This window comes from Piliocolobus tephrosceles, chromosome 17, assembly GCF_002776525.5.
Source record: "Piliocolobus tephrosceles isolate RC106 chromosome 17, ASM277652v3, whole genome shotgun sequence".
NCBI classification, from domain to species: Eukaryota; Metazoa; Chordata; class Mammalia; order Primates; family Cercopithecidae; genus Piliocolobus; species Piliocolobus tephrosceles.
In genome coordinates, this window is record NC_045450.1 from 4,845,605 (window position 1) to 4,859,206 (window position 13,602).

Genomic DNA, 13,602 nt, shown 5'->3' on the forward strand with positions numbered 1-13,602 from the left:
GATCATCTGAGGTCAGGAGTTTGAGACCAACCTGGCCAACATGGTGAAACCCTATCTCTAGTAAAAATACAAAAAGTTAGCCAGGAGTAGTGGCAGGCACCTGTAATCCCAGCTACTGGGGAGGCTGAGGCAGGAGAATCGCTTGAACCCAAGAGGCGGAGGTTGTTATGAGCCAAGATTGCACTATTGCACTCCAACTTGGGCAACAAGGGTGAAACTCTGTCTCAAAATAAAATAAATAAAATAAAATAAAATAAAAATAGTGTAACAGCTGACAGTACTTGAAAAATACAGCTGCTGTTTCGCAGTGTCATTTTTATTGTAATCATATGGTAAAGACAAATGTTTTTCAGTTGTTTTTTTTAGATTCAAATTCTATGAACACGAGCTAAGAAAGCAGAACTTCCACCCTAAAAAACTTTTCAAAAGTGTATGTGAAGCTGGATACAGATGTGCACGCCTGTAGTCCCAGCAACTCGGGAGGCTGAGGTGGGAGGATTGCTTGAGCCTAGGAGGTCAAGGCTGCAGTGAGCTATAATTGCGCCACTGCTGAGACTGTGTCTCAAATATAAAAAAAAGTGCATGTATAAGTGCTTAAAATGTCATTTGAAAAATGCTAATAGACATGCTAATTAAAAGGCAGATACCATCAAAATGGATAAAAATCCAAAGCCCAGTTACATACTGTCTACGAAAGACATAATTTAGACAAAAATAAGAGAGGAAATGCATGGAAAAATACACATATCATGAAAACAATAAGCTGGAGAAGGCTGTAGCTGCTTTCTTTTGCTTTTTTTTTTTGAGATGGAGTCTCGCTCTGTCGCCCAGGCTGGAGTGCAGTGGTACGATCTAGGCTCACTGTAACCTCCCGCCTCCCAGTTTCAAGCAATTCTCTGCCTCAGCCTCCTGTGTAGCTGAGATTACAGGTGCCTGCTACCACACCCAGCTAATTTTTTGTATTTTTAGTAGAGACGGGGTTTCAACATCTTGCTCTGGAGATGGAGACCATCCTGGCTAACACAGTGGAATCCCAGCCTGGCCAACATGGTGAAACCTCATCTCTACTAAAAATACAAAAATCAGCTGTGTATGGTGGTGCGTGCTTCCAGCTACCTGAGAGGCTGAGGCATGAGGCTGAAATCACATCACTGTACTCCAGCCTGGGCGACAGAGTGAGACTCTGTCTCGAAAAAAAGAAAAAGAACAAAGAAAAGCTAAACTAAGTAGAGGGAAGGAACTAAAAAAAGAAACTGGGCTGGGCACAGTGGCTCATGCCTGTAATCCCAGCACTTTGGAAGGCCAAGGCGGGCAGATCACAAGGTCAGGAGATCGAGACCATCCTGGCTAACACGGTGAAACCCCGTCTCAACAAAAAAAAAAAAAAAAAAAAAAAAAAAAAAGCCGGACGTGGTGGCGGGCATCTGAGGCGACACAGCAAGACTGTGTCTCAAAAAAAAAAAGAGAAAAAGAAACCGAATGGCTGGGGGTGGTGGCTCATGCCTGTAATCCCAGCACTTTGGGAGGCCAAGGCGGGGCAGGTCACCTGAGGTCAGGAGTTCGAGACCAGCCTGAACAACATAGAGAAACCCTTTCTCTGCTAAAAATACAAAAATTAGCCTGTGGTGGTGGGCACCTGTAATTCCAACTACTCAGGAGGCTGAGGCAGGAGAACTGCTTGAACCCAGGAGGCAGAGGTTGCAGTGAGCCGAGATCGCGCCAGTGCACTCCGGCCTGGGCGACAGAGTGAGACTCCGTCACAAAAAGAAAAAAAGAGAGAGAAAGAAAAAGAAACCGAAGGGCCTTGGGGCTTGGGCCACATCCTCTGTCAAGCTACCCTACCTCGTTTGCTGCAGCTGCCATGGGAGTCGGATGGTTGACCGCATCACCCAGTGCGATGGCTAAGCGGAGATCCTTCTGAATGTATTTCAGGTAGAAATCAGGTTTAAAGTTTCCTTGCAGGATATCTGAGGAGAAAAAGCCAGTATCAGACAAAAGCCAAGGACCTGAAATTAAAAATCACCTACAGTCCATCAGCTGTCAATACCTAAAACGTATTCAGGGCTCCGTCCCACACAGTCTAGGCCTCTCGGCCTCTCCCACACCCTTAGATACCTGAGGGCTGGAGCTCCCAGCCTATATCCCCAAATCCCGCCCACTGTGTTTCTGAACCTCCTCTGGCCAGGGTCAGGGACTGACTAGAGAGGGGCATCTTTCATGCTCACCGAACCCCTGACCTAGTCCCCTGTTCTAATCAAACACCAAAAGCAAGAAGAGGGGCCAAAGGCAACTCACTTTGGCACTTCTGGTCCAGGAAGATGCTGGCCAACTGTCCCTGATTGAGGATGTCCAAGAGTGTCTGCTGGGACTGGCCTGTCACCTGGGCCAGGGTCAGCCCCTCGGCAATAGTGGCCATGAAGCTCCCTTGGACCATGTTCACGATCAGCATCATCTTGGCTGCGTTGCCCACTTCACCTGCCCAGGGCAAAGACTCACGGTCACAGCCCAAGAATGCCACAGACAGGGCTTCTCTGCCCACCCTCACCTCTGCTCGGACCCACCTCTCTCCAGGGGAGGCCCCCTTCACCTGCCCCCGACAGACTGGCTCTTCCTCCTTCCACGCACTGACTATGCAGGTGAAAGGAAACCTTCCCTGGGGCCCCCGGCAGAAAGGCCGTGTGGGACTGACGCTGTCATCAGTGTGATACAGAGGAGATGTGGCCCCAAGCTCCAGGCCTGACGGGTGCAGGCGTGTTACCTAGGAAGAAGGAGGTCTTCCCCATCGCCTGGAAGCAGCTGCTGCAGTCCTCGTATAAGCCCCTGTCTCCAGCCGCTAAGATCACCAACATCCCGTCATTAGACAGCTGCTGATTCCCTGAGACGGGGGCTTCCAGAAAGCGCCCCCCCCTGGATACAATCACCTGGAAAGAAAAGTCACAGCTTCTGGAGGCCTCCTCTCTCCCAGCGATCTCTGGGCAGGACACAAGGAGTGTTGCTGAGTGGCCACGGGTGCTCATCACACCTTCCAGAGCTGGAGAAGACGCCACCCATACCAAGGTCCTACAGCTGACACCTGAACTCAGGAGCTAACCACGTGCAGGTCAGACAGGCCGAATCACAGCAGTGATGAGACGCTGGGGTCTCCACACAGGCATCCAACTGACTTGGAATTTCTTTCTTTCTTTTTTTTTGAGACATAGTCTTGCTCTGTCGCCCAGGCTGGAGTGCAGTGGCGCGATCTGCTCACCGCAAGCTCCGCCTCCTGGGTTCACACCATTCTCCTGCATCAGCCTCCTGAGTAGCTGGGACTACAGGCACCCGCCATCACACCTGGCTAGTTTTCTTGTATTTTTAATAGAGACGGGGTTTCACTGCGTTAGCCAGAATGGTCTCAATCTCCTGACCTCATGATCCACCCGCCTCGGCCTCCCAAAGTGCTGGGATTACAGGCGTGAGCCACCATGTCTGGCCCGGAATTTCTTAGAGACTAACGACTAGAACCTGATGCGACCATGTCAATGGCTCAGCTGAACACATACCTCCCCTGTGGATGCTGCCCTCCCCTCAGAACATGTAGGTCCCAACTCCCACTCCCTTATTTGGGCCAGATGCTCAGGGAGGAGGGATGCTTTGCCAGTGCCAAATGCAGACAGCTGCTCAAACCCCAATGCCAGGCAGGCGGCCTGGGTTGCTTCTCATCATAAGGATGGCAGCTAGCTCCAGGACTTGATGCCCATCCCAGCCATGCAGCAACTGCCCATGGCCGTTCAGAATAGCTGCAGTTTAAAGTGGAGCACGGAATAGGCTAGTCCCAAGGCTACTCGCCTCTACTCTTCCCACTCTGGCTTTGGCTCTAGAGTAATTGCCCACTCTTGCAAGCCTGGGTCTTGGGCTCTGATAGAAAAGATGCTGGAGAGCCAGCCCGAGGAAGGCTGCTACCTGCGCCAGCTCAGTGACTGTGTCAGCATCCACTGTTGACATGTCCACGTAGCACTTCCCAGGGCGGATCCCTTGCAGCACACCACTGGGGCCCAGCACCAGCTGTGGGGACATAAGGGAGAAGCAATAGCCCAGGCTCCCAGGCAGATGCTCAGGAGCCCTACAGACCTCAGATCAGAATCCTGCTGCTGTTTTGGCTCATTTCCTGATTTTTATCAAGCTGAAAAGGGAAGAACAATGAAATAAGCAAGGGATAGAAAAGTACTTCCTGCATGCTCCCGTTTATCTTTAAAAAGAATATATGTGAGTGTGTGCATTTCTTTTTATTAAAAAGAAATCCATTTAAAAGAATGGTTTTATTTATTTTGGGGGCTTCTTTGGATTTACTTGGATTAGGCTAGTCACCAGTTTAACAAGATGACTACCGCACTTGAACTTGTAAAATATACAAATACAGCGACAGCTAAACATAGAAACCTGGCACCCGGACCAAAGGCACACTCAGCCCCAAAGCTTCCAGTTCAACAAGAACACATGAAGCCTGTTCAAGACGAATTTCACCAGACACTCCAAGGGCCCTAGGAAAACCCAAAGAAAGGGTTCATTCTTTGATCTGAATGAAAGGAAGTCTGTATTCAATTAACGCAAACACCCTTCACAATGGGAGATGGCCCCTGATGGGAAATTCAGCCCCCCACACGTGGACACTCACTTGGTGTGCAGGGGAAGAGGGGAGGAGGCCAGCCAGCAATCCCGGCTGTGACCCGGAGTCGCTGAGGGGAGGGAGGGGGTCCTTACGTCCTTGGCCGCCTTGGGATCCGACACGCAGGCGAAAGTGATGTCACAGGTTGAGACGACTTCAGCGGGGGTTCTTCCCAGACGGGCCCCCTCCTGGATGAACAAATCACACTGCAAAAGTCACAGATCCTAACGTGAGCTGCAGGCAGTGCACAACAAACATGCCAGCCAGGCCAGAGAAGTGCTGACCAGGCCTCCTGGCAGGCCTCCTAAGGCAGCAGGCTGAGGCCGGGAGCCTGGGTCATGGAGACAGGAGCCCAACTTTTGAGGAAGTGCATGGGGCCTTTTACCAGCCATCTTCAGTTTTTGCATGACAGGTGCCTAGGATGACGAACTACTTCACAAGTGTCTGCTGAAGGTGTGCGGTTTCAAGAATGGGATGTGAGCAGTACCTGTCCCCAGCCCCTGCTGTGCTGTCCTGGCTGTGGCCATGAGCTATCAACACTTTGCTGGGAACGTGGGGCTGTGGCTGGGACCCTTTCGCCTGGTGGCCATTACTTTTTGGGATGTTTCTCAACACTGTTGTCAGGTTAGTAAGACTTCTGGAAGTGCCTAAAAGCATTAACATTTGGGCTTTTTTTTTTTTTTTTGAGATAAGGTTTTGCTCTGTCACCCACGCTGGAGCACAGTCGTACAATCATGGCTCGTTGCAGCCTCAACCTCCTGGACTCAAGTGATCCTCCTGCCTAAGCCTCCTGAATAGCTGGGACTACAAGTGCATGCCCCATGCTTGATTTTCTTCTTCTTCTTTTTTTTTTTTTTTTGTAGAGACAGGGTTTCACCATGTTGCCCAGGCTGGATGGGCCTACTATTTTATATCAAACTTTTAATAATTTTTATGATTCACATTTATCTATATTGTTATCTTTCATAATTCTGGCATAATTATGGTTTATAGTGGTTGACTGCAGAACACTTCACTGAGAGATATACTGTGATTTACCTAATGGCTCACCTGCAGTTTGACACTTAGCCCGCTTTTAATTGTAAAGTGATATCAACAAACACCTTTATGTATAAAATTTTTCCATGTTTTAAATTAAGGTCTCCATAAGTAAAACAAAACAGGTTCTATAACAGTTTTAAGGCTCTTAACAAATGTAGACAGATGACTTCCCAATTAGACGACGTCACTTCATAAAGTGCACCAGCAAGTTCTATTATGCCAGTGCTGCATGTGCAATTTAAAAACTACAAATCAGTGCCCATAAATATATGTAAAATTCTTCCTACTTGATCATTTAACCAGTCAAAAAAGGCAACTTTTTGTTTGATATATTTTAATTACTCCTGATTACTGAACCTCTTTTATGCCTTTGTTTCCTCTTTTGTGAGCAATTTTTTTGTCTTTTTTTTTTTTTTCTGAGACAGCCTCTTGCTGCTGCCTACGTGGGATTGTAGTGGTATGATCGCGGCTCACTGCAGCCTCTACCTCCTGGGCCCAAGAGATCTTCTGGCCTCAGCCTCCCAAGCAGCTGGGACTTTAGGCAGGTGTCAGCTCACTCGGCTAATATTTTATTTTATTTTTTATTTTTTTTGAGACGGAGTCTTGCTCTGTCACCCAGGCTGGAGTGCAGTGCCCGGATCTCAGCTCACTGCAAGCTCTGCCTCCCGGGTTCACGCCATTCTCCTGCCTCAGCCTCTGGAGTAGCTGGGACTACAGGCGCTGCCACCTCACCCGGCTAGTTTTTTTGTATTTTTTAGTAGAGACGGGGTTTCACCGTGTTAGCCAGGATGGTCTCGATCTCCTGATCTCGTGATCCGCCCGTCTCGGCCTCCCAAAGTGCTGGGATTACAGGCTTGAGCCACCGCGCCCAGCCAATATTTTATTTTTTGTAGAGACAGAGTCTCACTATGTTGTTCAGGCTGGTCTCAAATTCCTGGACTCAAGCAATCCTCTTCCCTCAGCCTCCCAAGGTGCTAGGATTATAGGTGTGAGCCTATTCTCACATCTAAAATTAGGAGCACCCTGCTAATTTTTTTGGTCTTAATTATCAAACTATGTGTTTAATAAAATCAACATACTACCCTTCTATCATATTTGCTACAAGTACTTCTAGTTGGTACTCCTTTCAATTTTATTTTTTGTTGTTGAGGAGTATTATCAAAAAAAAAAAAATCAACTGATCTTCTTGTGTGATTTTTATTGTTTCTAGATTACAAAGATCTATGTTAATATTTATTTTCTTCTGGTTTTCTTTTAAAAAATTAATTCTGGGCCAGGCACAGTGGCTCATGCTTGTAATCCCAGCACTTTGGGAGGCCGAGGCGGGCAGATTACCTGAGGTCAGAAGTTTGAGACCAGCCTGGCTAACATGGTGAAACCCCGTCTCCACTAAAAAAAACCAAAAAATTAGCTGGGTGTGGTGGTACACGACTGTAATCCCAGCTACTGGGGAGGCTGAGGCAGGAGAATCACTTGAACCAGGGAGGCGGAGGTTGCAGTGAGCCGGGATTGTGCCTTTTTTTTTTTTTTTTGCAGACGGAGTCTTGCTCTGTCACCAGGCTGGAGTGCAGCAGCACGATCTCAGCTCACTGCAACCTCCACCTCCCGTGTTCAAGCAATTTTCCTGCCTCAGCCTCCTGAGTAGCTGGGACTACAGGTGTGTGCCACCACACCCAGCTAATTTTTGTATTTTCAGTAGAGACAGGATTTCACCATGTTGGCTAGGATGGTCTTGATCTCCTGACCTTGTGATCCGTCCGCCTTGGCCCCCCAAAATGCTGGGATTACATGTATGAGCCACCACACCTGGCCATCTTAAGAGGCTGGAAGTTTTTACTTTCTCTTCCTTTGTTCCATGCAGGAGTACAGTGCTCAGTTTTCTGTTTTCAGGCCATGGCTTTTCACCTTCTCTCAGAGGAGAACTTGGTGGGAGCCGTTGCCTCTCTCCATTATAAAAAGTGATCATTCATGGATTCGGAATTCCATCTCTGGGCATGCAGACCTTTTGAAGCCATGGACCACCACCTCAGGTTGAGAACTTCTAAACATGCTGTCTAATATGGTAGCCACATGAGGCTATTTAAATTTTAATTTAAATGAAATAAAAATTCAATTCTTCAGCTGTACTAGACAACTTCATGTTCTCAATGTTTAATACCCTCGTGTGGACAGACAGTGGTTACTGCACTGGACGGCACGGATATGAAACACTGCCATCACTGCACAACACTCCAGGGTGCAGAACACCACGCAGCTGCTAAAAAGAACCAAGGGGATCTACCCACAGGCTCCGTGTGAATGACACTCACTGTATGTGTGTATGTTCACACAGAGATGGAAACAAGAATGTAAAACCTAACACAAGCTATGTTAGGTAACAGCAGAGGGGGGATTTCTCCTTCATTTTTTACTCCCTGGGTGTTTTTAAATGTTTAGTTTTTATTTATTATTAATTTATTGTTTTGAGACGGAGTCTCGCTCTGTCACCCAGGCTGGAGTACAGTGGCACGATCTTGGCTCACTGTAAGCTCCACCTCCTAGGTTCATGGCATTCTCCTGCCTCAGCCTCCGGAGCAGCTGGGACTACAGGCGCCTGTCACCATGCCTGGCTTTTTGTATTTTTAGTAGAGACAGGGTTTCACCATGTTAGCCAGAATGGTCTCGATCTCCTGACCTTGTGATCCGCCCGCCTCAGCCTCCCAAAGTGCTGGAATTACAGGCGTGAGCCACTGCGCCCAACAAATGTTTAGTTTTTATAATAACATCCTAAGTTTAGGCATTTATATCTCTACCTGCCTGCAGTAAAAGCTTGGCTTCTATTCTACTGCATGCAGAACGCTGAGACAACAGGGGGAGATGTCCACCCTTAGGGTTACCCCAGACTCCCCCAACCCAACAGGCACCACCCCCGAATGCTTACTTTCTCTGCAGTGCGGTTCCAGACAGTCACTGTGTGACCCATTTTTAGCAAGTTGGAGACGATTCCACTTCCCATGAGACCAAGGCCCAAAAATCCTATCCTGAAACAGACAGAGACTGTTGAGGTCAGGGTGGAGCGGGAGGGTCAAGGTGATGATAAGTCCATGCAGCACAAGGCTTAGGGTGGGGAACTCAGACCACCAGAATCCGCAGTGTGCCAATCTACCTACAGAGCCAGGGGCTTCATGCTCATGGGTCTTTTCCTATGCCATGGTCTAAAGGTGTCCCAGGACGTAAACAGGCGTTTTGAAACCCCTGATTGTCACAGAAAAAAGTATGATGTGTATGGTTCAGGGCCAGTCTCCCAGGGCAAAGTTCCCTTGTTGCCCTTTTTTTTTTTTTGAGACAGCCTCGCTCTGTTCCACGCTGGAGTGCAGTGGCACAAACTCGGCTCACTGCAACCCCTGCCTCCTGGGTTCAAAAGATTCTCCTGCCTCAGCTTTCCGAGTAGCTGGAATTACATGCGTGTGCCACCATGCCCGGTTTATTTCTGTATTTTTAGTAGAGACAGGGTTTCACTATGTTGAACTCCTGACCTTGTGACCTGCCCGCCTCGGCCTCTCAAAGTGCTGGGATTACAGGCGTGAGCCACCGCGCCCGGCCTCTTATTGCTTTGATAGAGGCTTTGAGCTCACAGTGCCATAACAGTAAGAAAGCAGACATCTGTCTTTGGCCCTTGAAGTGGCTTCTCAATCAGCCATCTTGAGCACTAGGTTTTTGATACCACTTTACTTTTTTTTAATTTTTATTTTTTGAGATGCAATCTCACTCTGTCGCCCAGGTTGGAGTGCCGTGGTGCGATCTCAGGTCACTGCAACCTCCACCCTCTCTGAGTTCAAGCCATTCTCCTGCCTCAGCCTCCTGAGTAGTTAGGATTATAGGCATCTGCCACTGCGCCCGACTAATTTTGTGTGTGTGTGTGTTTCATTAGAGATGGGGTTTCACCATCTTGGTCAGGCTGGTCTTGAACTCCTGACCTCGTGATCCACCCACCTCTGCCTCTCAAAGTGCTGGGATGACAGGTGTGAGCCACCAGGCCCGGACTCATACTTTACTTATTTTTTGAGATAGTGTCTTGTTCTATTGCCCAGGCTGCAGTGCAGTGGTGCAATCATGGCTCACTGCAGCTTCGACCTCCTGGACTCAAGCAATCCTTCCCCCTCAGCCTCCTGGGTAGCTGAGACTACAGGCATGCGTCACCACACCTAATTTTTTGTGGAGATGGGCTTTTGCCATGTTACCCAGGCTGGTCTTGGACTCCTGGGCTTAAGGGATCCGCCTATCTCAGCCTTACAAAGTGCTGGGGTTGCAGGTGTGAGCCACTGTACCCGGCCCTGGATACTTCTAACAGGATCCACCACAAGTCACTGAAGCACTGTGTTTAGAGCCAGGCAACTACCTTGACTGCATGAACCAGGACAGCAATTTTCACCTCTCTTTCCCAACTTCAATTCTCTACCCACACCCTACCTTTCCAGTCTTCCTGTTATCAACAGAGTGGGCCTTGCCTCTCCTCTCCAAAGCTAAGTCCTTCACCTGAGCTCGGAACCCAATCTGTCCCAGTCCACAAACTCCTCTCCCTATGCCTGCCTTCCCCCAAACCTCTCACCACTCCCCCAGCCCTTCCTTCCACAGGTCCTTCCCGATCCTTGTGACAGAAGCACTCCTTGGCCAGTCTCCTCCACACACATTCACATACTCTGCCTACTGCTTCCTGCAACCCTGAGAGCTGGGGGCTGGCCGCCACTACTGCTATTTCAATACGCTTTTTACAGGTGACTTTTAGCTTGCCCAAGTGTCTTTTCTTGGTTCTTATACTTCTTTACCTCTCTTTGCATGTGACAATGGTGCTAAAGAATGCCTCTTTCCTCATTTCTCATCATATCATGTTCTTGTTTTATAGTTTTTAATTTTCATTTATTTATTTAAAAAGAGAAATGGGGGGGGTCTTGCTATGTTGGCCAGGTTGGTCTCGAACTTTTGGTATCAAGCAATCCTCTCACCTCAGCCTCCCAAAGTGCTAGGATTATGGGCGTGAGCCACTGCGCCCAGCCTCTTTTCTTTTTTTAGAGACAGCATTTTGCTGTCTTCCAGGCTGGAGTGCAGGGGTGTGATCACAGCTCACCGCAGCCTCAAACTCCTGGGCTCAAGTGATCCTTCCACCTCAGTCCACCTGAGCAGCTAGGACTATAGGTGTGTACCACCATGCCTGGCTAAGTTTTAAAACTTTTTGTAGAGATGGGGTCTTGCTGTATTTCCTAAGCTGGTCATGAACTCCTAGCCTCAAGGGATCCTTCTCCTTTGGTCTCTCAAAGTGTGGGGATTACAAGGATGAGCTACTGCGCTTGACCATGTTTTCAATTCAGGCTTTCTCTGAGTGCTGGATGTCCCCTGCAGCTCCTCCACTTTGACCCCCTCATTCTTTCCAGAGTTTTGGTCTTCTGGAACCATCTCTACATATGGGCCCCTAATCTCTGCTGGAATATCAGCTGCTCACATTCTCCCTTTCCCAGCCCGTATTAAGTAATTTGAATCACATGTTGAAAAAGGAACCCACCACCTTTCTCACCAAAACAGACCTCCTTGCTAACTGCTTCGAGTTGCAACTTAAAAACAAGGAGGTATCTTTTTGTCACTCATTATTTGGTTAGCGCAATATTCCCCCATGATTCTAAATTATGACGGGCGAATTCCCTTTCCTTTCATGGTGTTCTAGGAAGTCCAGTAGACCCGGGATGAAGTTTCTGGATTTTTCTTTTTAGACAGAGTCTCGTTCTGTTGCCCAGGCTGGAGTGCAGTGGTGCGATCTCGGCTCACTGCAACCTCCACCTCCCGGGTTCAAGCGATTCTCCCGCCTCACCCTCCCAAATAGCTGGGATTAAAGGCACCCGCTATCATGCCCAGCTAATTTTTGTAGAGACGGGGTTTCACCATGTTAGCCAGGCTGGTCTTGAATTGCTGACCTCAGGTGATCTGCCCACCTTGGCCTCCCAAAGTGCTGGGAGTCAAACAGCTGTAAGCCACCACGCCTGATCAAGGTTCTGGATTTTTAAGATGGCAACTGAGAGTCCTTCACACTGTATCTCAGATAAGATTGAAAAGTGGATTAAGGTAGGTTCGGTAACAACCAAACTGGCTGGTTTTGATGCTGGCTTCACACTCTTTACTACAAGTTTGACTAATGGGCCAATAAATGTGTTGGGTAAAAACATCAGGACTCTGTCCTCAAACCCATCCTGGACATATTTTTATTATTATTTAACACAATCCTCCTCCCACTTTGTCAGCACCTAATATGCCCTTATCTCCTCCACTCTACAGAGGCAAGTTCACCAAAAATAACTGGTAGAATTAGTGATTTCGACAGTACAAAAACATCAAGTAAAAGATGCACTGTTTTTAGTCTGGGGAAGACCACGTGAAAGGTACAAACTGGAAACTGACTTCAGCGAACTTGCTCCAGAGAACGTATTTTCTTAGAAAAGATACCTTTTTGCCAACAAGCCTCTGTGGAGGAGACAGGCCTACAGAGCAGGCACAGAGGCAAGGCTGGGTGCAAGCTGGGTCTGGGAGCATGTCCAGGATCACTCCACCCACACTGGACAGGGCGCAGGACAGCCAGCAGGTGCCCAGTGAGGACCCCTAAGCACCGTCATCTCTTCCCCCACCTGCCCCACCATGGCCAATTTTGGGGCTTCATCATGATTCTACTCAGCCAGTGGTTCTCACAGTGTAGCTCTGACCAGCAGCAGCAGTACCCCTGGGAACTGGTTAAAAATACAAATTCTTGGGCCCCACCCGGACATACTGACTGAGAAGTCACCTTCCAGGTGACTGTGAGGCACAGGAAAGTCTGAGAACCACTGAGCCAAGTGCTCCTTGCTCCTGAGTTCTGGAGCCAAAAAAATCCCTCAGCTTATGCCCAAGGGAAACCTGACAATAGATTTATACAGCTTCTGACTCCTATGAGTCAAACTGCTCCTACCATTATCAATAAAAGTGACAACGTCCCCCGCCCTTTCCATTCAATGCCGGCAATGGCTGGGACACAACCCTTAAAGAACCCCCCTGGGATCAACTTCCCCCCACCCTCAGCAGAACCAGAGCCACTGGAGGCCTTTTCATCAAAGGTCCTACTTTTTGTCTGTGGGTGTGATACTGCCATTCACGGCTGTGCTGTCAGCTGCCTGGATGGAGGTGGAGCCAGTTTCCTACGGACAGGAAGCACATCAACAAGTCAGTCTGCCTGCAGTTTAAGGACCCAGGTGAAAATTAAAATGGGGAGGCATGGAGCCCACGTACCTCTTCACATATTTTCAACTTCTTAGTGATTGCCTGGTAACAGACAGCTGGCTAATGAAGGAGGAGGAAAGAGACTACTTATTCCACTGCAGGCTTAACCAGTCTTCATAATAATCCCCTCAAACGTTAGACCCAAAGTGCGAAGTTAACATCAAATATTTGTTTTATACTTAAGTGAACTCCAAATTTTACACCAGAAAGTTCATACACATTACCTCATTCAAGTCCCCATGCAATTCTATAAGGTCTTTTTGCCGACCATGGTGTTGAGAATAAGAGTCATAAGCTTGGAACCCACATCTATCCAACTCCAAAGCCACAAACGCTCATGAGAACCCAGCATGGCTCAGTCTACCCCATAACCTTGCAGACCTTGGGAGAGCTTCCCTCTGCATCCGCAGGACTTGGAGACTGTCTCTTGGAGTGAGCTTCAAAATGTGTCTGCCATGCAATTTCACGGGGGGCTGACAGCTTACGATGTTTGCTTTCTGCCCTAAACTCTAAAGATCACTGTGAAAGTCTCAACAGCACTGCTGGCTGAGTTTTAAATGCTCTTTTTGGGATATCTATCTATCTATCTATCTGAGATGGAGTCTCATTCTGTTGTCCAGGATGAAGTGCAGCGGCATGATCTTGGC

At 48.3% G+C, this 13,602-nt stretch overlaps 1 protein-coding gene across 6 annotated transcripts in view; it reads right to left on the reverse strand.

Annotated features, from left to right (window-relative positions):
- The window catches only part of GLYR1 (glyoxylate reductase 1 homolog), a 40,447-nt gene that overhangs the window by 6,060 nt on the left and 20,785 nt on the right, over window positions 1-13,602 (reverse strand). For 3 of the 6 annotated variants that reach the window (XR_004228570.1, XM_023225830.3, XM_031934472.1), the window contains 8 exons: window positions 12,965-13,015; window positions 12,800-12,873; window positions 8,604-8,703; window positions 4,738-4,830; window positions 3,940-4,041; window positions 2,759-2,921; window positions 2,296-2,475; window positions 1,843-1,967 (listed from right to left, as the gene is read on the reverse strand). Coding sequence is in view for 4 of the 6 variants with exons in the window: in XM_023225830.3 (XP_023081598.2) it covers window positions 1,843-1,967; window positions 2,296-2,475; window positions 2,759-2,921; window positions 3,940-4,041; window positions 4,738-4,830; window positions 8,604-8,703; window positions 12,800-12,873; window positions 12,965-13,015 (888 nt within the window). In the remaining 2 variants the exon portion in view is untranslated. Of the gene's footprint in view, window positions 1-1,842; window positions 1,968-2,295; window positions 2,476-2,758; window positions 2,922-3,939; window positions 4,042-4,737; window positions 4,849-8,603; window positions 8,704-12,799; window positions 12,874-12,964; window positions 13,016-13,602 lie in introns of all 6 variants that reach the window. The other 3 variants (XR_004228569.1, XM_031934470.1, XM_031934471.1) reach the window with 1 other exon arrangement.